The 24,912-nt window shown below is 38.3% G+C and overlaps 1 protein-coding gene across 2 annotated transcripts; it reads left to right on the forward strand.

Moving 5' to 3' along the window:
• On the forward strand, nucleotides 1,393–23,035 carry LOC109823960 (probable bifunctional methylthioribulose-1-phosphate dehydratase/enolase-phosphatase E1 1). Of its 2 annotated transcripts, none has more exons than XM_020390430.1 (9): nucleotides 1,393–1,464; nucleotides 1,986–2,122; nucleotides 7,269–7,451; nucleotides 7,535–7,702; nucleotides 21,015–21,164; nucleotides 21,274–21,375; nucleotides 21,924–22,033; nucleotides 22,144–22,262; nucleotides 22,754–23,035. In XM_020390430.1, exons 1-9 carry the CDS (start codon nucleotides 1,407–1,409, stop codon nucleotides 22,843–22,845), a joined length of 1,119 nt encoding a protein of 372 aa, XP_020246019.1. In that variant the 5' UTR covers nucleotides 1,393–1,406; the 3' UTR covers nucleotides 22,846–23,035. The 2 variants fall into 2 exon arrangements, with proteins under 2 accessions (XP_020246019.1, XP_020246020.1); XM_020390431.1 differs by having other exon boundaries at nucleotides 7,547–7,702.

Here is a 24,912-nt window from a genome sequence, read left to right on the forward strand (position 1 = left end):
CATATATTTTTTTCTTTTTTCCTTCATAGATTTTACACCTTGTGCTTCTAGCAAATAAAATATATCCACATCTTTATACTACATATATTACATTGACATCCACATATACATATTATACGCATTAGATTTCCATTATTATAAAAGAATGATCCTTTCATTGCTACTTATCATTCAACCTCATGAGATACAATTGCCAGGAACCTTGCAGCTGTTATCTACCATAACATATCAAGCAAGAGTTTATGAAGCATTTCTGCAACGTTTGCACTTTCCCTTCTTCAAAATTCTCTTCTCAATCTTTGCAGGCAACAGAGGATCCGGCCGCACTGCACTAAACTGGGAATCACGCTCCGTCATTGCCCTCGCCGCCGCCAAGGGCATCACCTTCACTCTGAGAATGAATTTTTTGACTCAAATTTGGAGATTTGGAGATGGGTCAGTTAAATTTTTTTGTAAATTGTAATTACATTTTTTGTAAATTTGGAAATGGGACAGTTAAATTTTTTGTAAACTGTAATTCTATTTTTTGTAAATTTGGAGATGGACTATGATAATTGCAATCAAGTTCCTAACTATTTTGTTGTAAACTTGTGTATATTCTCTTTATTTACTTGTGTTAAATTCTTTGTTGCTAGTTCTTAGTTTAACTTATCCTGTGTCTAAAGAGCTGCAGCGATGTATTTTTGTTTGTTGATATTTGCAATTCGTTGAAGTACATTTAAATACTGAATATGTCTTTGAAATAATTCCATGTTGTAAGTAGTGATAGTTTTTGTCTAAAGAGCTTGCAAGAAGTGTTCTTTTGTGTCTGTATAATTTTTTTACTAGTTATGTGTGTTAGGATATGTCTTGTATTTGATAAACGGGTTATTTGGGTTATATGGGTCGGGTCGGGTAACATGTTTAATAATCGGGTCGGGTAACATTGACCTATTTATTAAACGGGTCGGGTCGGGTTACACTTATATGGGTCAGATCAAATTTTATATGGGTCGGGTCGGGTTGGGTCGACCCGTTTGCCACCCTAGTTTTATGCAATTTAGCCAAATACATCTGCCACCACAATATCCCTTGATCAATAAAATTTCGCGCGGGTGGTCCTCTTTGCGCGGGTTCGTGAACAGCATACAACAGCAGCGAGACTCTTCAATGACTCCCACACAATCACAAACATTCTCTCGCTACTCAACCCATCAAAATTTCAAGAGAGAGAAACTAAACCCTAGAGAGAGAAACCCCCAGCTATTCATCTCCGATGGCGGCGGCGGCGGCGGCGAGCGGCGGCCTCTTTCCTCCCAAGCCTACCATCGATGAAGCACCGCATGTAATCACTGATCCCTCCCTGCGTCTCGCTTGCACCAATTCTACCGCTGCTGGGTCTCCGCCGCACCGCGCAGCATTGCATCATGGTCCATGACGATGCAATCCCCAAACCCCAGCAGCTCGTTGTCATGTCCCCCTCTGGTAAACCCTAGAAAAAAATAAGATTTTTTTTTGGTTTTTTGCAGATCGGTTCCCCAAAGTTTACAATATTTTAAGCTTTTATGCCCCAAGAGAATTTTCCCACACTTCGATACGGCAAGGGTACACCATTTTGAGCTTTTGATATCCCAAAGTTTTTTCCGCACTTTGAGACCAGGTCTGCATCTTTTTGAACTTTCGTATTCCAAACTTTTGTTTGACACTTTAATACAGTAAAGTTTGGGCTATCAAATTTTTTTTTTTATAAAAATGGATAAACTATCAAAGTTAAAAGGCATGCAAAATTTTGGGATGTCCAAGTGTAGGAGAAAACTTTGGGGGTATTAAATAAAAACCTTTTGGGTACCAAAGTTAAAAAATGTTGACTTTTGGATATTGAAGTGTGAAGTAAAAAAAATTGGGTATCCAAGTTAAAAAAATGTAAACTTTAGATACCAAAGTGCACATAACCCAAATTTTGTATTTTTAAATTTGCGGATCCTTGTAATTTGTTGGAATTATAGGGGTTCAGAAGGAGAGGATGATGCTGAAGGATATGCATGTTCTTTCCGGTGCTGGGGTGGTGCTGTCAGCGCTGGAGAAGAAACCTTATCCGATTAAGTCGCCAAAGTGTACTGACCGTGCTCCTCTGTTTATGAAGGTAATTTTGTGAAAGATTGAACTTTCGATCTGGGGTAATTCTTGGCAAAAAAGGGAATGTTTTCTTTCGTAGGCCTATGAGATGCAAAATGCAGTCATGGGATGGAGTCGTGCATTGTCACGATGATTCATCCTTTCTCGAAGGGCTTTCGGATCGAAAATTTTCTTTTCTTTATGTCTTTTAGTATTAGCGTCATGAACTGATAATTGATATATGCAAAGATACTGACAGTCTAGCTCTACATGTTGCCCCATGGGTATTGGTAGTGTTGTGTCTGGTAGCAGATGGAAATATCTAGAGACTTTCAAAATTTTCTACTAAATCTCCATTTGTTGGGTTGTCGGATTAGGGAGGAGAAAGATGGACAAGATAGCTAGAGAAAGAGACCAAGATAACTGTGCTGTAGGGAGTAATTTTTTAAAGATTTTAATCTATCATACTGAAAACTTACAACATTCCCAAATTAGTGGAGATGTAGCTTTGAAACCTGGACCTCTTTTTTTAGGAGCTCACGTATTTTGACCACAACACTTGGTATGCACCAAGGCAATAACGGACTCCATCTTTAGACGGGGAGCAAAGATATGAACGTATAATGCAACATGGATGCTGAAATGAATATGGGATGCAACCCTGATATAGACGGAAATACGGACACGAACACAGACAGATACACATAATACAGAACATCTATTGAAAAATATGGATACAAATTTGTACACACATTATAACGTGAACAAGTGACGAGTAACAACATAAAATATAACTATGACTCGAACAAAGCCAGTCTATAGTTATTTAAGTTAATTGTGTCCTCAAGGTCGTCGTCTGGTGGCCAGTTATGAGTAGTCGTCCTTGCTGACCGAGAGCATCATCTCAAATTGAGTTGGGATGCATTATAATTCTAGATATATGGGTATCGCTTTCATGTATTTTAAAATTAGTATTTAATGGACATGAACATAAAGATGTGCCTTTGCTTTGTGGATATATGGCATGTTATCAGAGATCATTGCCTCAGTGATGCCTCTAAAACATCAGTCAATGGTATCTCTGTTGTAGTCCGTCCTACTTAGGAAAAACACTTGCACAATATGGCAGTGAATGATTCATCTTAAAACAAATTTTAAATCCAAATCTTCAGAGAGAATTTAAAAACAATATAATTTTCATTGTCAATAAATAGTGTCAAGGTTATACTGGATTGGTATGTATTTACATTATTTCTTGATTAGAGTTCATTAGATTTTAAGTAATTAGTTTTATTAATTTAGCTGCTTTCACGTTTAAGAAAGTAAATTTATAAAAACAATCAGTGCTTTGCATGGGCATAAAAACATTAAACAATCATGCTATTGCTGGAATGTCTGAAACTCCTACCATTTATCTCCTACAACAATCAAATCCAAAAACCCAATCAATCTCAAAGCAAATTGAAGAATTTGATCTACGTAATGATTAGCAAATTAAAGAAGTACGTAAACAAATTTAGGAATTGACCCATCAAGATCCATTCTACGAAAACTTGCATAAATCATCCAATCCATCCAATTCCAATCACAACCCTGATTCTTGAATGAAGACAAAAATAATTACAGCAACAAATAAATTTATTTAAATCAAATACTTAACTATTTACATGATTCCAACACTACATTAGCAAGATATTTCATCACTGTAATAGATAGATACTTCCAATCAGAACATTCAGCCCAAGTTAACAAGAAAAAACACACACATATACATGTATGATAATTAAATCTTGAAAAAGAGCTAAAAATACAGATTACCTCTATTCTACATGTTCATGTTCACCAAGTAAAAGAGAATAAAATGCATGTTTATAACTTCTATGAGGCTGCAATGCTCAGAGATTATTTTCGACAACTAACAACCATTTCAAGTCCGTGCGAAGGCGGTCTGTTATAGTTTTCATTGCTCAAATACATTCATACTTTGAACTACACCACTGTCTATTTGTTTACTTGTTCTTAACAATCATTTTCCAACGAAATAAATCGTGATAATATGCAAAAACAAATTGATATTTATGTATATCTGAAATAGAAATACAATAGTTTTACAAATTATACAAATTAACTATCTCATTTCAGAGGATACAAATTAAGTAGCTCATTTTAGTCAACTATATCCAGAGATTATCAACCCATCTAGTTTAAAATTAGTTGTTTTATAAAATAATTTGTACTCCCAATACTCACGAAAATTAAGAAAAAATTAAATAACCCGATGACGAGTAGATCACAATAACTCAAGTTCTAAGTGTGTAATTCAAGAGCAATGATAAATTACATATTCAAAAGAAAAAAGAAATAGTAACTGAACGTTTTTTTATGAACGCCTGAAGACTCTTCATCTTGCAATGAGGCCATTTTGAATCCCTAATTCACTGAACTTCTTCTTTAGAAGAGTGAGCTCAACATTTAGCTTACTCGCTAACTTAGATATCGACATATAGAAGTACTTTGACACCTCCAAATCTCCATCTTATCATGAATTTTTTTACTGTTGAACTTCAACCATTTTTTAATTTAAAAGTAAGCTCAATCCTAAACTCGTAACTGATAATGTAACTAAAATAGCAATAACATGATCAGCTTTATGAAATCTCAAGCCCAATCTATAATTTTCAAAAGGTCAATGAAACTGTGCTTTCATATGCAACTATTGGTTCCCTTCAAATCATATGAAATCATATGAAATTATTTGCCACTACTAACCTTTAAGCTAAAAAATTTAGCAACCAACTATTAATGCGAAAGATCGCTGGCAACTAATAAAAGACAGCATTTGGGGTAATAAAATAAATGAAGAAAGAATATTACAACTAAAAACCCATAGATAGTTGACAAAATATTAGTAGGTCACTAAAAGTCACCTTAAATCCCTACTAACTTATCTTCTTATACGAAATAAAGTAGAAAAATTACTATACATGCTAATAAACAAAGCAGAAAAACTTAAAATAAAACTTATAATGGACAAAATTTTAAAACCGACCATTTAGACTTTTATTCCCAAAAAACGTCCCCATTCAAAAAAAATTGCAAAACCCGACCTGGTTTTAGCGCTGAGGCTGAAACCAGGTCGGTTTTTACAAATTTGTTTGAATGAGGTTATTTTTTGGGATTAAGTTCACAAATGGGTCGGTTCTGAAAATTTGTCCAACTTATAATTTCTCACCTGGATAATGTATTCGAGCAGCATAGGAGATGGTCCCATATTTTAAAGGCAAAACTTCATTATTCAAGTGCTCATCACCGCTGCTCTCCCCATCTTCTCCTCAAATCACCACAACCACAAAAGAAATGACACTTGCAAGTAGCGATCTGTGGTAGATCCTCTCCCTGCTTTGCATCCAACAATTCTAAACAAAAAACCAACAGAGTCCCACCAAAGAAATCCCCATACTTAGAGTTTTGAATTCGGGGAGAAGAGAACCTTCGAGCTGCTTGCGCTCCTCTTTGAGCCTCAGGATCTCTTTCTTCCTCTCCTTTGCCTATAAAAAAATTAGCGTTAAGATTAGGGTTTCGGATGGATTCGAGAAGTGATCGGGAGAGATCTAGGGTTAGATTGTTACCTTCTGCTTCTACCTCTGAGCATTAGTGGTGGAAGAAGAGGATGAAGACTTTCGGTGGAGTTTCTTGAGGTAAAGGAGAGTGATCGCAAGGGTGATCTTGATGGAATTGGGATCAGACGTTGATGAGGTTGATAATGGCAGTGCCATTTTCTTGGAGCAAGCTTTGATTTGAGTGAGGGAGGGAGAGAAAATGTAATAATTGTAAAGTGGCTGACTAGGTACTTTCAACTTTTTTAAAAAAAATTAAAATTTGAATTTGGGGAACGGAGAAAAGGGGCTGGCTAGGTGTATGACATTGCAGTTGGGGGCTCCACCAAAAATATTTAGCATGAATAATACTTCTTAAGGTTTGTCTTTAGTTATATAGATAGTTGATATCATAGAATGAATTGCTTAAGAAAGAAATTTGCATACCTGGCGTGCATCTGAATTTTGATACACATATGTAGCAGTTTTTGTTGACGAATACAAAGAACTCTCGAGTGGTTGAAATAACTTACTAGATGAATTCATTGGTATATAAGCTCCAACATGTATTGGATACAAATTAATACACATCGAGAGAGGATGGAACGAAGAGGTTAAAGTAAGGCTATGTGTTGGATTTACAGACAAAATAAAAGACCCTCCATTGCCATCTTCATTTGTTTTTCCTATATATAATTCTCAGGTAATATATAGAAATAGGATAACATATTCATACATAGTATACATGAGTTATGAAATTTTTGAATACCTAAACCAACATCATGTCCTGCTTCTCTTAAACTTGAATCATTATTAATGGGAGTATGTTGGTTATGAGCTATCTAGAAAATACAAAATACTTATCATCAAATGACAAGACACGAAGAAAAGAATGTATCCAATACATGTTGGAGCTTATATACCAATGAATCCATCTAGTAGGTTATTTCAACCACTCGAGGATTCTATGTATTCATCGACAAAAACTGCTATACATGTGTATCAAATTCAAATGCACATCAGGTATGCTAAGTTTCTTTCTCAAGGAATTCATTTTATGATATATGTGTATATATTCAGACATTGTTTTTATTTAGGACTTTCATTACTTGAGTATTGATGGTTCTAGCTTCCAACCCATTACGCTTCTGCATCAATTGATAACTGACATGACACGAAGATAAGGAAAAGGGAGCATGATAGTTATTGTTAGTTTTAATTTGGTAGTTCACTCCTTAATTTTGCGATTTAGAATATTATAATTATGGTTAGTTTTTTTAATTCAGATTCTTATATAAAAATATGATTAGAGGAACGTGTGGCATATTCCTATAGGCTATATGTACCACATCATCACTGTGAGGTGGTCAAGTCAATATGCTGGACACTTTCTCCTTATATCCCCATAAACGAGAATTTAAATGCGTTGGATACCTTCTTAAAATTTTAGAATTTTTATTATTTATTTTCCAAGTAGATGATTGCACAAACTGACATACGTAACAAATTTAAATGCTTGATAACATATTCCTTTTTTGTTTTATGATGAGGTAATCTTCCTTTCCATATCTTTTCTAGGCTGAGCGCTACCATTATCTATTTGATGCTGCCATCAAGTTCCACCAGTTGGGTATTCACTGGACTAGTCCAGGCCATGGTCCCGCTAGCAATGTTAGAGTACATCGAGGAAGAGAGATGCATCTAAATGGTTCTGTTATGGCATCATCTCTCAATGGAAATTATATTGCAGAACCACCAAGAGTGGGTCCTTTGATTGGTTATTCTTCATGATCTAATTTTAAATAAGATTTAGGTTTTGTATTCAAGAACTAATATATGTTTAGGGTACTTTGCAGCAATGCATTGTTCTTGACATCGAAGGAACGACGACTCCAATATCATTTGTTACGGATGTCCTTTTTCCCTATGCTCGTGACAATGTGCGGAAACATTTAATGGCTACATATGACACCAAGGAGACCAAAGAAGATATTGAATTATTGCGAGCCCAGGTGAGTCTTTAGCACCTTGGTTTTATGTTTATATGCCTTAATAACAGTATAATGTTTATATCATGTGGTACAAATATTTGCTTCTCTTTAAATTTCTAAGCCTTTGTAAGAAATGTGTAAACCTATTGATGCGGTACAAACCGAGGTCTTTGATGTGAAATCTGGAGAACTAAAAAAATGGAGCATTTAGATAAATAGTTTTCACACCCTAATTAAAGAATAGACTTCACATCTAACCTAAGGGCTTTACTCCCCCACTCCAGAAGAGGCTTCACATCTAAGGACTTCCCACACAAGAAGGCTGTAGAATAATATTACATTGAGTTAGATGGGTATTAGAATAGATTTTATTCTATTTTTGTTATATAGTTAATTCTGGAAATTAGTCAATACCAGAATTTTGTTAGTTTCCTTGTTTAGTGAAATTCTCTAGTTAAAGAGACTTTCATGTTTGCTGTTTTGATTTCTTAGGATTTGTTTCCTATTTGTTGGGCTGATTAGCTGCCTATTACCATGTATATAAGGGCCAATAACCCTCAGTTTCTAATAAGAAGAATTTCAGAATTTCCTCAACTCTTTCTTCATAGTATCAGAGCTACTAGGTTCTAAACCCTAATATTTTTTCATGCCGTTCTCTATCTTCCAGTCTAGTAGTTTTTCCTGTAATTTTTTTCTTCATGACCAAATACGGCATGACCTCTCATTCTTCTTCTACTTCATCAGAAATCACATCCAGAGCCAATCCTTCTGCCCTCAGTCCCATGGTGGTCGATTCCTCCTCAGCAGTGGTTACCAACCACAAATTGAATGGCCATAATTTCCTTCAGTGGTCTCAATCGGTGTTCATGTTCGTGTGTGGTAGAGGGAGAGATAAGCATCTTACCGGAGAAATTATTGCTCCTGAAATCACCAATCCTCAATACCGATCGTGGAAATAGATGATCACTTGATGATGTCTTGGCTTATCAATTCCATGACCACAGAAGTTGGCGAGAATTTCCCGCTCTTCAAAATTATAAAGGACATCTGGGAAGCTGCACGGGACACTTATTCAAGCACTGAAAACACCTTTGCTTTATTTGACATTGAAACAAGGCTGTATAATCTCCGTCAAGGTGATCTCAGTGTAACTCAATACTTTAACATGCTTACACGTTTCTGGCTGCAGCTTGACATGTATGAAGTACACTCATGGAAGTGCTCCGATGACTCTACACTATATCGAAAAATCATCGATCAAAAAAGGACCTTGCGATTTCTTCTTGGTCTTAACGATAATCTTGATGTAAGGGGAAGAATCATGAACAACAAGCCGTTTCCCACCATCCGTGAAGCCTTCTTGAGGTTCATAGAGAAGAAAGCAGAAAACAATTAATGCTTCTAGAGATTCATCCATCCTTACCCGCTGAAGGGTCTACTCTCCTTACTCAGAACTCATCCTAAGATGGCAAATTCAAGAAGGACGGCCGTCCATGGTGTGAGCACTGCAGAAGAGTTGGACATGTGAAAGACACATGCTAAAAACTACACGGAAAGCCTCAAGATTGGAAGCCAACTCACAGGTCTAAAAATTGCAGCCATGCTAATGCTGTTCAGACCTCATCTACAATCAACATTACTGGTTCCAGCCCTTTCACCAAGGAGCAGCTTGAAGCACTGCAGCAGATCCTGAGCATAATCTCCTCCACTACAGTACAACCATCTTGTACGGATTCCATTGCAACACCAACAGAACAGTCCACTAGTTTTTTGGCTCACCAAGGTATACCACACGCTGCTTATACTGTAAACAGCAAGAAAAATAAACTCTGGATTGTCGATTCTGGTACTTCTGACCACATGACAGGTGATCTCACTCCCTTTCAAAGCTACAACACGTGCACCTCTCAGCCCGCAATCCGAATTGCTGATGGTAGCTCCTCGGCAGTGGTAGGAAAATGGTCCATCAGATTGTCAAAAGACTTTGTTCTCTCCACTGTTTTATTTGTGCCAAAATTAGATTGCAATTTGATTTCCATTAGCAAATTAACTCATGATCTAAAGTGTGTTGCTAAGTTTTATTCAAAATTTTGTGAATTTCAGGAGGTGGATTCGGGGAGGTGGAGTCGGGGAAGGTGATTGGCAGTGCTAGACAATGTGGTGGTCTATATTTGTTTCAAGAGAGTTCAACTTCCTTTCATTCCAAACATGTTTTTCAGTCCAACTTCATCTCCGTCGGTTTAGTGTTAAATTCAGTCAATTCAAATTTTGTTATTTCAAATTCAAATTCAAATTCTAAAGAGTTTCAAGTTATGTTATGGCGTTTTCGCCTTAGTCATCCTAATTTTATGTACCTTGAAAAGATGTTCCCACATCTATTTACTAATAAAGGCCTAGTGTTTTTCAATGTGAAAGTTGCCAATTGTCCAAACATACTTGTCACAATTTTTCTAGTCTCAAATATAATGCTTCTCACCTATTTTCTGTTATTCATAGTGACATATGGAGGCCTTCTCGAGTAAAGAACGTTAATGGAACTAGATGGTTCATCACCTTCATTGATGACCACTCTAGAATCACTTGGACATACCTAATGAGAGAAAAATCAGAGGCATCTTCAAAATTCAAAGCCTTTCACTCAATGACCTCCACACAATTCCAAAGCAACATAAAGATATTCAAAAGTGATAATGCCAAAGATTACTTTAATTCTACTCTCGGTTCCTATTTATCTCAAAATGGTATTGTCCATATTAGTTCTTGTGTCAACACTCTACAATAAAATAGAGTAGCTAAAAGGAAAAACCTACATTTATTAGAACTGGCTCGGTCCCTTATGTTTTCCAATCATGTTCCAAAACAATTTTGGGGACAAGCTATTCTCACTGCCACTTATCTTGTTAATCGAATGCCTAGCCGTACCCTTGCATTCAAAACTCCGAGACAGGTTGATGAGGACATCCAGGCACGTGCACGGGACTTTCGCCGTGTTTATCAGCGTAGGAGGCGCTGTATTCCAGCCGCACATCAGATCGCAGGGATATGGTTTTGACAGTTTAGAAATTTCAGTTATTTTTCAGTTAGTAGTGATTTCAGATTAGAGTTGTTATTAGTTATTTAGTTGTTATTGGATAAGATTGAGAGAGATTAGATTGAGCTTTTAAATTCTGTAATAATCTCTATATAAACATGATTTGTAATCAGAGTTAGGATCAATGAAAATTATTGAAATTTAGTTGCAATTACCTGTGGCTTGAACGTGTGAAACGTGGGTGTGAAACCCTAGATCGTCGCTCCCCTTCCTGCCCAAGCCGCCGCCGCCGCTCCTCCTTCCCCTCGAATAGCCGCCCAACTCCTCGTGACGCCCTGTCCTGCCGTCCGCTCGCATCGTCAATCGTCGCCCTTCGCTCGTGAGCAGACGTCGCTCGTTTTCCCTCAGGTCGAAGTCGGGCAGACATCGGGTCTAGGGCTTTGAATTGATCCGGTCTTCACATTTGGGATTGATTTATTTTGGTTCAGATCATCTTATTTCATACTTTGGTCTGGTTTATTTTGGCTAGACTTGATTGGTTCAGTTGGACCAGACCTTGATATTAGACCCAATCTGCAGTGTTCTGACTTTTGATTCCGCAGTTTGTTAGTGTATGGCTGATCCTGACGCTGAAGACTACGACCTCGTGCTTGACCTAGAGACTGGTATTGTTGATTTGCAGCTTTCCTCGTGGTTCGATTACCGGACGTCCGAGAGTGTTCCTGAATACGTCGAACGCGTGACTCATCAGCTTGTAGACAGTGTGGAGAGCAGTTTGGGCATTAGTTCTTGGCACCGACGTTTTCATCCAGATACGCCGCTTCATCCCAATTACGTAGCTCTTGGAGGAGAACTCCCGCCACTCACATTTGGAGTTTTTACACCGCCTCCAGAGGATCCTCCCATCGAACCAGTCCAACCCGACGAAGGTTTAATTTTCTTACGCCCAAGTATTTTCGGAATTGCTATTGCGTGCATGTTATTCTCAATCTTAGTATCAATTGCGATTATGCTGTATCAGTTTGAATAGTGAGCGAGTGATTCTGTTGCTGAGTATTTCTGCTTGTCTAAATATTACAAATTGAACTGTATTAAGAGAACAAATCATTACATTAATTATCAGAATAATTTTACAAAGGTTCAAACTTAGTACATTGCAACTTTTGCTTAAAAACCATCGTTCGCTTCATTTTATTCTTGAGCTTCCTGCCTAGATTGATCGCTGATTTGGTGAAGCATTGTTGTCGTTGATCTTGCACCTGCATTCACATTGTTTCACATCATTTTTGGTATCAGAGCATGGTTCTAGGTTAGGAATTTTATTTTAATTTTCAGGTTAGGAAAATTGTTTTAGTTGAGTCTTTATAAAAAAAAAATCATCTCATTAGCTGTTAGTACACACATTTCATCTTTAGCTGTAGTGCATGCCCACTCGTACAGGTTTACACTATCGATTGGGAGAGTCAAGTGAGTCAACTAGTGAGTCCAGCATGTCAGGCAACACAGATCCCGAACTCCTTAAGCAAATAGCTGAGTTAGCACGACAAATAGGTAATTTAGCCCAAGAGAGCCAAGCTACCCGTGAGATCCTGAATGACAATAACGAGAGATTAGCGAGGCTAGAAGAAGCACGTGTTGCAACTCCTCCGCCGAACGATCAAGGCTTTGGACCCATCGCCCCACCACTACAAGGCCAAGGTTATGGACACTTCGCTCATCGACCTCCACATCAACCTGTACCTGATCTGGACGCGCAATACTTGAGGAGCATTAAGGTCAGTGCACCAACCTTTGACGGTAAGCTCGATCCACAAGCTTTCTTGGACTGACTGAAGAACATGGATCGCTACTTTGATTGGTACGCCCTGACAGAACCCCGAAAGGTCAAATTCGCAGCTATGAAACTTACCGGACCCGCCTGCCAGTATTGGTCCAACCTCGAAACACTAAGGCATATTAGAGGTGAGTTACCAATTACAACTTGGCGAGAAATGGCAGATGAACTGAAACGAAAATACCTCCCGCCATCGTTTTATCATAGACTGTTAGACAAGTGGCATTGTCTCACTCAAGGAACCAAGTCTGCGAAAGAATATGTTGCGTAATTCGACGAATTGTTTACTCGATGCAGCACCATTGAGCAAGAGGCACCAATGAAGGTCCTGTCAAAGTCTAGTCAGCCTCCGAGTCGATCTAACCCTAGTTCTTCCCAGCCTAAAGTCGACCCCAAAGGCAAAGGAGCCGAAGAGAGATTTCTCCAAGATCGGCCCTCACGTCAAGTGCTATAAATGCCAAGGGTATGGACACGTTGCTGCGAACTGTCCGACCCGTCACAAGGTTGCTATAATCGATGGACAATACGAATTTGAACCTGAGCTTGATAGCGACGAGTTTATCCATCAAGTTGACGATGATACCGATGATTTCGAGGATGAGGTAGATGATACTGTCTTAGGTTGTCTTAGGCAAATCGAAACTCCTACTGTATCAGTCGTCAGATGCGTCACCTCCCAATCCAAGGCTGTTGATGATTGGAGACGTACCTCCATTTTCCATACGTTCACAAAGATTGGTGATAAAAATTGTAAAGTGATCGTGGACAGTGGAAGCTGCATTAACGCGGTCTCCTCAGCAGTAATTGCTAAGATTGGTCTTAAAGTTGTACCCCATCCTAATCCATATAAAGTATCATGGATTAACGACACCGCACTCAATGTCCAAGAGAGATGTTTAGTCCCTCTCCAATTTTCCATTTATAAGGACAAAGTTTGGTGTGATGTTCTGAAAATGGATGTGGGTCAAGTTATTCTTGGAAGACCCTGGCTATTTGATAACGACGTTCATATCTTCGGGCGATCCAATATGCTATTATTCGAGCATGACGGGAAGAAGGTCAAGATCCTTCCGGTTCAACCGAAAGGTAATGACAAGAAGCCCGATCCAAACAAGTTTTCCCAAGGCGTTAATCTAATTGGAGCTAAAGAGATTGATCGTGAACTGTCCAATTTCCCAAGGCGTTAATCTAATTGGAGCTAAAGAGATTGATCGTGAACTGTCCAATGGAGCCCCCATTTTCGCCCTCGCTGCTAGAGAAGCTCCTAAGGATATTGCTAATACAGCTCCCCCAGAAGTCGCTCGCCCTCGCTGCTAGAGAAGCTCCTAAGGATATTGCTAATACAGCTCCCCCAGAAGTCGCTCCTGTGTTAGAAGAATTCTCTGACGTCTTCCCTGAGGACCTCCCGGACCAGTTACCCCCGATGCGTGATATTCAACACGCAATTGATTTAGTCCCAGGAGCAACCCTTCCCAATTTGCCTCACTATCGAATGAACCCCAATGAGCATGCAGAGTTAAAGAGGTAAGTTGATGAGCTGCTGAAGAAAAGCTTTGTGAAAGAAAGCATGAGCCCTTGTGCGGTTCCCGCATTATTAACACCCAAGAAGGATGGTACATGGCGTATGTGTGTGGATAGCCGTGCAATCAACAAGATCACGGTGAAATATCGTTTCCCCATTCCCCGGTTGGATGACATGCTTGACTTAATGTCTGGAGCCACCATCTTCTCTAAGATTGATCTTAAGAGTGGCTACCATCAGATTCGCATCCGTCCTGGTGACGAATGGAAGACCGCTTTCAAGACGAAAGATGGATTGTATGAGTGGATGGTTATGCCCTTTGGCTTGACTAACGCTCCGAGCACTTTTATGAGAATGATGACTCAAGTACTCCGCCCCTTCACAGGAAAATTCTTGGTGGTGTACTTTGACGATATCCTTATTTACAGTAATTCTCGCAAGCAACACGTGGACCATCTGCGTCAAGTCTGTGCCGTGTTAAGAAAAGAGCAACTTTATGCCAATCCTAAGAAGTGCACTTTTCTTACACAACAAGTCATTTTTCTAGGATTCGTGGTCTCGTCTGAAGGAGTATCCGCCGACCCTGAAAAGATTAGAGCTATTGAAGAATGGCCCGAACCCAAGAACATTAGAGACGTTCGAAGCTTTCACGGACTCGCTACTTTTTATCGTCGGTTTATCAAGGGCTTCAGTACCATCATGGCCCCTATTACCGATTGCTTGAAGAAAGGTGAGTTCGAGTGGTCAAAAGCTGCTACCAAGGCATTCGAAGAGATCAAGCAAAGGATGTCGCAGGCTCCTGTTATGCGCCTGCCCGATTTTTCTAAAGTCTTCGAAATTGCGTGTGATGCCTCTGGTATTGGAATAGGTGGAGTCCTATCTCAAGAAGGACATCCCGTTGCTTACTTCAGTGAGAAGCTTAATGACACTAGGCAACGTTATTCCACTTATGATAAAGAGTTCTATGCGGTGATACAATCTCTTCGACACTGGCGTCACTATCTGCTCCCACAAGAATTCGTCATATATTCTGACCACGAAGCTCTTCGATATATTCACTCCCAAAAGAAGTTGAACGCTAGACATGGTCGATGGGTTGAGTTCCTCCAGGATTATATTCCTAACACCTCCCTGAGAGAATTCTTAATTTGGGAACTACACGCTGGAGGCCTTGCAGGACATTTTGGGAATAACAAGACTGTCGAAGCAGTTGAATGTCGTTTCTATTGGCCAAGTATTAAACGTGACGTTGTTAGGCTAGTGGGTCGATGTCACACCTGTCAATTAGCTAAGCAACGTAAGCAGAACACTGACCTATACACCCCTCTTCCTGTCCCAAATTGTCCCTGGCAAGATATCAGCATGGACTTCGTGTTAGGACTCCCAAAGACCATTAGAAAACACGATTCTGTCCTTGTTGTTGTGGACCGATTCTCCAAAATGGCCCACTTCATACCGTGCTCCAAAACTTCTGATGCTTCTCATGTAGCCAAGTTATACTTTAATGAAGTTGTTAAACTGTACGGGCTTCCGAAAACAATTGTGTCTGATAGGGACGTTAAATTTACTAGTTACTTCTGGAAAACCCTTTGGCACAAAATGGGAACTAAACTTCAGTTCTCGACAGCGTTTCATCCCCAAACCGATGGTCAGACTAAAGTAGTCAACAGGAGTTTAGGGAACCTATTGAGATCGCTAGTAGGCGAAAATCTTAGGGATTGGGATCAACATCTGCCTACTGCTGAATTTGCTTATAATAACTCTATTAATAGGTCTACAGGTGTCAGTCCAGCTGAAGTAGTGTATGGTTACAAACCTAGACAACCTATAGATCTTGTCCCCGTGTCTGTACATCACAGAGTATCTGAGTCAGCATCTGCATTTGCATCTCGCATTCATGACTTGCATAAAGACATCAGTATAAAGATCAATGACAGCAATAGTAACTATAAAATGCGAGCAAATCTAAGAAGGAGGTTTAAAGAATTTAGTGTAGGCGATTATGTGATGGTCCGGATACATCCGGAACGGTTTCCTCCAGGAACTGTTAAAAAGTTACATGCACGAAGTGCATGACCTTTTAAAATTCTCAAGAAAATTAATGATAATGCTTATGTTCTCGACCTTCCTGAAGGTTTTAATATTGGTTCGACTTTTAATATTGAAGATTTAGTAGAGTACAAAGGCCCATATTTTAACCCTGACAACCCACTGGTTGATGAGCCTACCCCTGAGCCTCTGAGAGCTCCCCTTTACCTCCACTTCCCCAGATGTCACCTACATATACAGCACATGACATTGATGCTATTATTGATGATAACATTGTTTCTACTAGCAATGGTGGTATCCGCAGGTATTTGGTTCGTTGGAAAAATAGACCTGAGTCTGATGATACTTGGCTCGATCGAGGTGATTTACAGAGGCTGGATCCAGATTTTCTTGAGCAGTATGATAGCCGTCTTGATTTACATTCGACAGGGTCGAGTTCTCTCCCACCTGGGGAGAATGATGAGGACATCCAGGCACGTGCACGGGACTTTCGCCGTGTTTATCAGCGTAGGAGACGCCGTATTCCAGCTGTACATCAGATCGCAGGGATATGGTTTTGATAGTTTAGAAATTTCAGTTATTTTTTAGTTAGTAGTTGATTTCAGATTAGAGTTTTTGTTAGTTATTTAGTTGTTATTGGATAAGATTGAGAGAGATTAGATTGAGCTTTTAAATTCTGTAATAATCTCTATATAAACATGATTTGTAATCAGAGTTAGAATCAATGAATATTTTTTGAAAGTAATTGCAATTACCTGAGTGATTGAACGTGTGAAACGTGGGTGTGAAACCCTAGATCGTCGCTCCCTCTTCCTGTTCAAGCAGCCGCCGTCGCGATTTCATCCCCATCGTCGTCGTGACGCCCTGTCCTGCCGTCCGCTCGCATCGTCAATCGTCGCCCTTCGCTCGTGAGCAGACGTCGCTCGTTTTCCCTCAGGTCGAAGTCGGGCAGACATCGGGTCTAGGGCTTTGAATTGATCCGGTCTTCACATTTGGGATTGATTTATTTTGGTTCAGATCATCTTATTTCATACTTTGGTCTGGTTTATTTTGGCTAGACTTGATTGGTTCAGTTGGACCAGACCTTGATATTAGACCCGATCTGCAGTGTTCTGACTTTTGATTCCGCAGTTCGTTAGTGTATGGCTGATCCTGACGCTGAAGACTACGACCCTATGCTTGACCCAGAGACTGGTATTGTTGATTTGCAGCTTTCCTCGTGGTTCGATTACCGGACGTCCGAGAGTGTTCCTGAATACGTCGAACGCGTGACTCATCAGCTTGTAGACAGTGTGGAGAGCAGTTTGGGCATTAGTTATTGGCACCGACGTTTTCATCCAGATACGCCGCTTCATCCCAATTACGTAGCTCTTGGAGGAGAACTTCCGCCACTCACATTTGGAGTTTTTACACCGCCTCCAGAGGATCCTCCCATCGAACCAGTCCAACCCGACGAAGGTTTAATTTTCTTACGCCCAAGTATTTTCGGAATTGCTATTGCGTGCATGTTATTCTCAATTTTAGTATCAATTGCGATTATGCTGTATTCAGTTTGAATAGTGAGCGAGTGATTCTGTTGCTGAGTATTTCTGCTTGTCTAAATATTACAAATTGAACTGTATTAAGAGAACAAATCATTACATTAATTATCGGAATAATTTTACAAAGGTTCAAACTTAGTACATTGTAACTTTTGCTTAAAAACCATCGTTCGCTTCATTTTATTCTTGAGCTTCCTGCCTAGATTGATCGCTGATTTGGTGAAGCATTGTTGTCGTTGATCTTGCACCTGCATTCACATTGTTTCACATCATAGGTCCTTCTTGAAACTTACCCTCACCTTAAAACTTTCTCCTCCGATTTACCTCTCAAAGTGTTTGGCTGCACATCCTTCGTCCATGTTCATCATCGTACCAAATTTGATCCCAAGTCCTTAAAATGTATTTTTATTGGCTACTCTTCACATCAAAAGGGCTACAAATGTTATTCTCCTCAAATTCATCGAGTCTATACCTCCATGAACGTTACATTCTTTGAAACTCAGCCGTTCTAACCCAAATCACAAATTCAGGGGGAGGATGCTAGAGAATTTGAAATTTGGGACATTCTTCAAGATACTCAAGCCGTGTTCCCCTCAATTCAAACAGTCCCTCTTCCATTACCACCTACTTCATCCGAAACGGTATCTCAAACAATTGAAAATCCTCAACTGTCTGAATCAGTCCCTAACACAGTTCTCAATTCTCAACCTTCTCAAGAACTCATTGTCTACTCAAGAAGGAGACCTGTTGAGCAAATAGAGGCCAACACATTGTTGCAGGACTCTCAAGCACCTGATCCAGACTCACATGCCTCAGTCCATAAAGGTATGGATATTCTTACACCACTTCTTGATGATTCTGATAAGCTCATCGCTCAAAGGAAAGGGTGTATGACGGTGTACTACTCACCCAATTGAGAAATATGTTGCTTATGGGAATCTAACGCCCTCATACAGAGCTTTTGTTACTAAGCTTGATAGTGTCCAGATTCCCCAGACTATCCAAGAAGCTCTCAACGATCCTGCCCGGAAGCGTGCAGTAGAAGAAGAAATTCGAGCCTCGGTAAAGAATGGTACTTGGACTCTCACAGAATTGCCTCAAGGGAAGAATCCGTTTGGATGCAAATGGATATTTACAGTGAAATACCAGGCAGATGGGAGTATAGAGAGGTTTAAAGCCAGACTCGTTATAAAAGGTTCACTCAATCTTATGGTATTGATTATCAAGAAACATTTGCCCCAGTTGCTAAACTTAACACTGTTCGAATTTTATTATCTCTAGCTGTGAATTCAGATTGGCCTTTGTATCAGCTAGATGTTAAGAATGCCTTCTTGAACGGTGATCTTGAAGAAGTGTGCATGCAAATTCCCCCTGGAATGGAGAATTCCAACAACTGTAGGCTTGTATGCAAACTGAAGAAAACTCTATATAGACTAATACAGTCTCCACGTGCCTGGTTTGATAGGTTTGCTAAGGCTGATTGAGATAATGGCTATACTCAGTGCCAATCTGATCACACGATGTTTGTGAAATTCTTAGATGGTGGTAAGATAGCTATTCTAATTGTTTATGTTGATGATATAATCCTGACAGAGGATGATAATGAGGAGATTACAAACTTGAAGAAAATATTAGCAAGGGAGTTTGAAATCAAAGACCTAGGAACCCTCAGATACTTTCTGGGCATGGAGGTAGCTCGATCCAAGGAGGGAATTTTCATTTCCCAAAGAAAGTACATACTAGACCTGTTGACTGAGATAGGTATGTTGGGATGCAAACCTGCAGAAACTCCTATGGACTCTAACAGACGGAACAACAAATAGGCAGATCAAGTTCTAGTTGATAAAGGAAGATATCAGAGATTTGTTGGGAAACTAATTTACATGTTACACGCTAGACCGGATATTGCTTACTCAGTGAGTATTGTCAGCCAACATATGAACAATCCCTGTGAAGAGCATTTGGAGGATGTATACCAAATTCTAAGATACTTGAAGATAGCCCCAGGACATGGATTAATATTCGATTAATATTCAAGAAATCATCAAGCCGAAAACTTGAAGTTTACACTGATGCAAGTTGGGCTGGAGAGTTAACTAATCGAAGATCTACCACTAGGTATTGCACATTTGTTTGGGGGAATTTGGTGACATGGAGGAGTAAAAAGCAAGTTGTAGTCACGAAGTAGTGCAAAATCTGAATACCGTGCACTTGCACTCGGAATTTGTGAAGGAATGTGGATTCAAAGAGTGTTAAAAGAACTCAATGTTGAAATAGATGGGTCGGTTACAATGCTTAGTGACAGCCAAGCAGCAATTAGCATTGCTAAGAATCTTGTGTATCATGATAGAACAAAACACATTGAAATTGATCGACACTTTATCTCTAAAAAGTTGAATGGTGGCATCATTCAACTACTTTACGTCCCTTCACGACAACAGATTGCAGACATCCTCACCAAGGCGCTTTCCCGAACAAACTTTGAAGAATTAAACTCCAAGCTTTGTTTGTATAACATATACAACCCAGCTTGAGGGGGAGTATAGAATAATATTACATTGAGTTAGACGGGTATTAGAATAGATTTTATTCTATTTTTGTTATATAGTTAATTCTGAAAATTAGTCAATACCAGAATTTAGTTAGTTTCCTTGTTTAGTGGGATTCTCTAATTACAGAAACTTTCCCGTTTACTGTTTTGATTTCTTAGGATTTGTTTCCTATTTGTTGGGCTGATTAGTTGTCCATTACCGTGTATATAAGGGGCAATAACCCTCAGTTTCTAATAAGGAGGATTTCAAAATTTCCTTAACTCTTTCTTCAAAGGCAATTCACATGCCAAAGCACTTCACATTCTCAAGAATTTTCATAACTCAATTTTTATTCATCAATCATCTATTCCTCATGGAGCATTGCAAGTATTATCTATAGATAAGACCTAGCAATCCACATTTGGAAGTAAATTAAAATCAATCGAACCGAAACCTAACAATCATAAAAAAGATGCAATCAAATAGAAAACCTGACTGACTTAGAAGGTAATATCAATACGACATCCTAAAGAAATCCTAACTAAATTAAAAGATTACATAAAGTAAAATCAAATTCTAGCAAACAAACTAAGATCCTAATAAAATCTAATAAATCTTCATCATGATTCACATGTGGGCCTGTCCTGCTACACCTATTCTTAAAGAAATCTTGATTTTCTCATCTAACTCATTCTTCCTACTCACCTCTAAGCACTATTCTATCATTTGCTCTTCTAATCTTTCTGACTCAAAATTCTATATTCAAGATTTGATCTACGTTAATTAGTCACTTCAGATATTTCCTCTTTTTTAATTCATATATAGGTTAAAGATGACTTGGAACAAGGTGTGGTGGGGTCAGTAGCAATTCCACCTGATGATGCAGGGGAAGAAAAGGTGATTGACTCCCTGGTAACTAATGTGGAGGCGATGATAAAAGCTGACAGAAAAATTACTGCTCTGAAGCAATTGCAGGTAATTAGAACTTTCGTAATAGTTCCCAACTTCCCAATCAGTGAAAGGTATATAGTGTTTGCTAACAAAATTTAGTTTTACATTTATTTTTGTTCTTTTCTGCATCCAGGGACATATATGGAGAACTGGGTTTGAAAGTAATGAGTTGCAGGGAGCAGTTTTCGAGGATGTTCCTGAAGCTCTTGAGAAGTGGCATGCTAATGGCATCAAGGTCATTTTTGCTTAATCAATTCCTGGAATGCTATCAATAATAACATGGATTGAGTAGCTATATAATTCTGAATAGGCAGTTTGATTCCTTGAAATAATGCTATCAATAATAACATGGATTGAGTAGCTATATAATTCTGAATAGGCAGTTTGATTCCTTGAAATTAGCAGTAAATGATACATACTTCTTACATTACGCAGTTTTACATGCAGAATGTGATCCACTAACCAGAATTATATAGATCTTTCTTTCCCCCACTTTATCTAGTTATCATACATTACAAATTTACGATTTTTGTATCATGACTGTCCTATAGTTTCCTGCAAATAATTATTACTCTTCGTCGCTGTTGTTGGATCCTTAATAACTATCTTCAAACAGGGAAAATGCATGAGGCCTAAATAAAAATGCTGGCATGTGGACATGTCTCCATGTTTGTATTGTTTATAATTGGGCTGCTTTTTTGTTGCTCCTTTTCGTTTTCCTCCTATACTTCTTGGTTCCAGCAATCTCATGTACTGGTCTAACTTATCAAATTCCTTTTGTAGGTTTACATATATTCTAGTGGTAGTAGAGAGGCTCAGAGGCTCATCTTTGGGAATACGTCATATGGGGATTTGAGAAAGTACTTGTGTGGATTTTTTGACACTAATGTTGGGTATGAAAACAGTTCTTTAGCTTGATTATCACAAGCTTCAAAGTTGCTGCATTATATCTCGTGTGGTTTTTGACGAGGACTAGATTGTAAACTTCTCTTTTCTTCAATAGGAACAAAAGAGAGCCTCGGAGTTACTTTGAGATCTCACTGTCAGTGGGAGTAGATAAGCCATCTCAAGTCCTGTTTCTAACAGATGTCTATCAGGAAGCTGTGGCTGCAAAGGCGGCAGGTGAGTATTCAGTGTTTGCCTAAATATTATAAAACCTCCCTTAAGTTTTGACAATTATCAGGAAACCCCCCTTTCAAAATATCAGAACCCCCCCCCCTCACTCGTCACCATAACTTATGAGTTTTTTTTACCTGAAATAGAGTTTAAGATGACATCGAAGTAGCCCAAGTTCTAATCCCACTGTGTACACGTTTAAAGTAGATTCTTTTTTGAAAAAGGAAATACTTTGTAGAATAGCTCAATTTTTTGCGCATGATTACTGTTGCCATGTTAAGAGTTTTCATGTTTGTTTTATTTTCCAATTTCTCTTCAAACACATGAGAATTTGCGGTCCATCCTACTTTTCAACCTTTAATCACAGACATTGGATTTAAGTGTTAAAGGTGGAAAATAGAATGCATTGCAAATTCTATTTTGTTGTCGTTTAATGTTTATTGAATTTGTAATGTCATTTTCTTCACAAAGCTAAATCTTTTCATCCAAAATTCCAGGTCTTGAAGTGATAATCTCAGTTCGTCCTGGAAATGTACCCCTCCCAGAAAACCACGGTTTTAAAACGATCAGATCCTTTGCAGAAATTTGAGCTTGTGCTAGCTTCTACACTGACTTAATGTATACCATTAATTGTATACCTCTCATCATGGAATGTTACTTATAAAACTGTATTATATGAGAGTGAGTGATTAATTGTCTTCTAGCAGGTAATTTGATATAAAAATAATCCTCAATTTTTTTAGCTGCCGAAGAAACTGGGATATTCCTACCTTTGATAATTATTTCATTGACAATTGGTAAATAAAGTGAGTAAATTATTATTATTATTCCTTAATACATGGGTAAATTAAATCCTACCCAGAATAGATATCTGATAGTTAATATCTCATTTTTGGTGCATTGGTGAAACAATGCTTTGAATCCTCTGTAGCATAGATAACTCACAATTGTATATCTTCCAGTTACGCAAATAATTGCAATATTTATTGGAGGAAAATCTGTACTTTTTTCCCCCAGAGAAATGCATTACCAATGCAGTTTGGATGTTTTTATTTATTTATTTAGTAGAGAGAGAGAGAGAGAGAGAGAGAGAGAGAGAGAGAGAGAGAGAGGAGAGAGAGAGGCAACAATGTTTGCTTCCAACAAATTAGCTTTTGCTCAGTTTTTTCACCAATTGTAAGTTTATTTACCTTCCGCAATTAAAATGTTGAAATCCAACCAATTTGATATATAAATTCTGTTGCAGTACTTATATTTGCAAGTCTATTTCCACACAACTACACAACCGCTAAAATAATATTTGGTAACTTATTGTATAGAGTATAGATCTTAAATAATTCCAATTAATAAGCAAGGAACAAGACTAATTTCTGATTAAAAATAGACATATTTTGAGACAATACTAGTTATTGAATAATCTGATAACAAGATGATAATAAATCATTAGATTTTGTTCCCAACACTAAATCCTTTTTTGCATCACCAAATGAATTCTTGAAATATATTTTAGACCCCAAGTGGATTTTGTAGATTTTGGCTCACTTTGACTCCTATGATTCTTTACACCTTTGATTGTGGAAATTTTTTACAGTTGGTTATATGGATTAATAGTACGGGCTCATTCTTGGCCTCATAATTAAAACAAAATTTTATATAATTTATATAAGAAATATTATTTATGGAGTTCACTAAGTGAGAGGATGTGACTATTGAATTGTAGAGGTTTCTACACCCAATGATGTGGAGGATCTCTACCTTACCTATTGTACCTCTTGGTTTGGTTGGGAATTTAAGTAGGAAAGAAAAGATGAAGTGAGATGCAATAAGGTGGAGGAAAGTGCATCCTCTCTAGTTTTCATGTTTGGTTGGAAAGAAAGTGAAGGGAGGTGATTATGTTTTAATTAATTTGTATTGTATTTGACAACTCTTTTAAATTGGGTCAAGTCTGAGCTTGATCCAGTTTTGGAATGTTTTGTTAATTTATAAAAACTAGACTAATCTAGCGTTGTTCACTTTAGTTTTATCTATAGGTCTTTAAACTGGTTTAGTTGTAGACTAGGAGGAAGTTGGTCCACATCTAAACAGTTCTTGCCAAAATTAGTTTAGGGATGAAGTTTGGTCCAATTTTAGCGAGTTGCCAATAACATCCTTAGAGCTTGTTTTCAGCTTTGTTTCCAATCCTAACCTCCTTTTGTAAAGGTTGCCAAACACACCCTTCCATCTGTTCTTGTGTCCTCTCAACTTTGGGAATTCTTCTCTCTAAGTTTCTAGTTCATTTTGGTTTGTCCCTTCCTTACCTCACTCTGTCTTCTCCGCTAAAAATTCTTATACCAAATACATATTTTAATTTTGTCTCGCTCCTTACCCCATCTTTCCTCCTACCAAACCAAGCCTTAAATGTTATCTTATCTATTCTCTAACTATTACATTTACTATTTGCATCAACTATTGTAGAAAGCTAATTAGCATTTATGTAGTTTCTCCTACTATGCTCCTATGTACCATTTCAAATATTCTAAAGTTTGCCCTTTAATACCTTTTTTCTTTGTGAACATGAGATTTCTTTTTGAAAATTTTCCATGTCACGCTCACAAGCAAACTTTGAAATAGAATATGTGTGGTTTAATAATGAATTTAACAAATAGTAAGAACTAAA

The sequence above is a fragment of the Asparagus officinalis genome, chromosome 9, assembly GCF_001876935.1.
Source record: "Asparagus officinalis chromosome 9, Aspof.V1, whole genome shotgun sequence".
NCBI classification, from domain to species: domain Eukaryota; kingdom Viridiplantae; phylum Streptophyta; class Magnoliopsida; order Asparagales; family Asparagaceae; genus Asparagus; species Asparagus officinalis.

Bases quoted from the DNA above. Each gene is read 5' to 3' on its own strand.
- LOC109823960 (XM_020390430.1), top strand. From the start codon at position 1,407: ATGGTCCATGACGATGCAATCCCCAAACCCCAGCAGCTCGTTGTCATG. The intron at 22,034-22,143 runs GTATGAAAACAG...TTTCTTCAATAG, and splicing joins TTTTTTGACACTAATGTTGG to GAACAAAAGAGAGCCTCGGA. The intron at 22,263-22,753 runs GTGAGTATTCAG...CCAAAATTCCAG, and splicing joins TGTGGCTGCAAAGGCGGCAG to GTCTTGAAGTGATAATCTCA.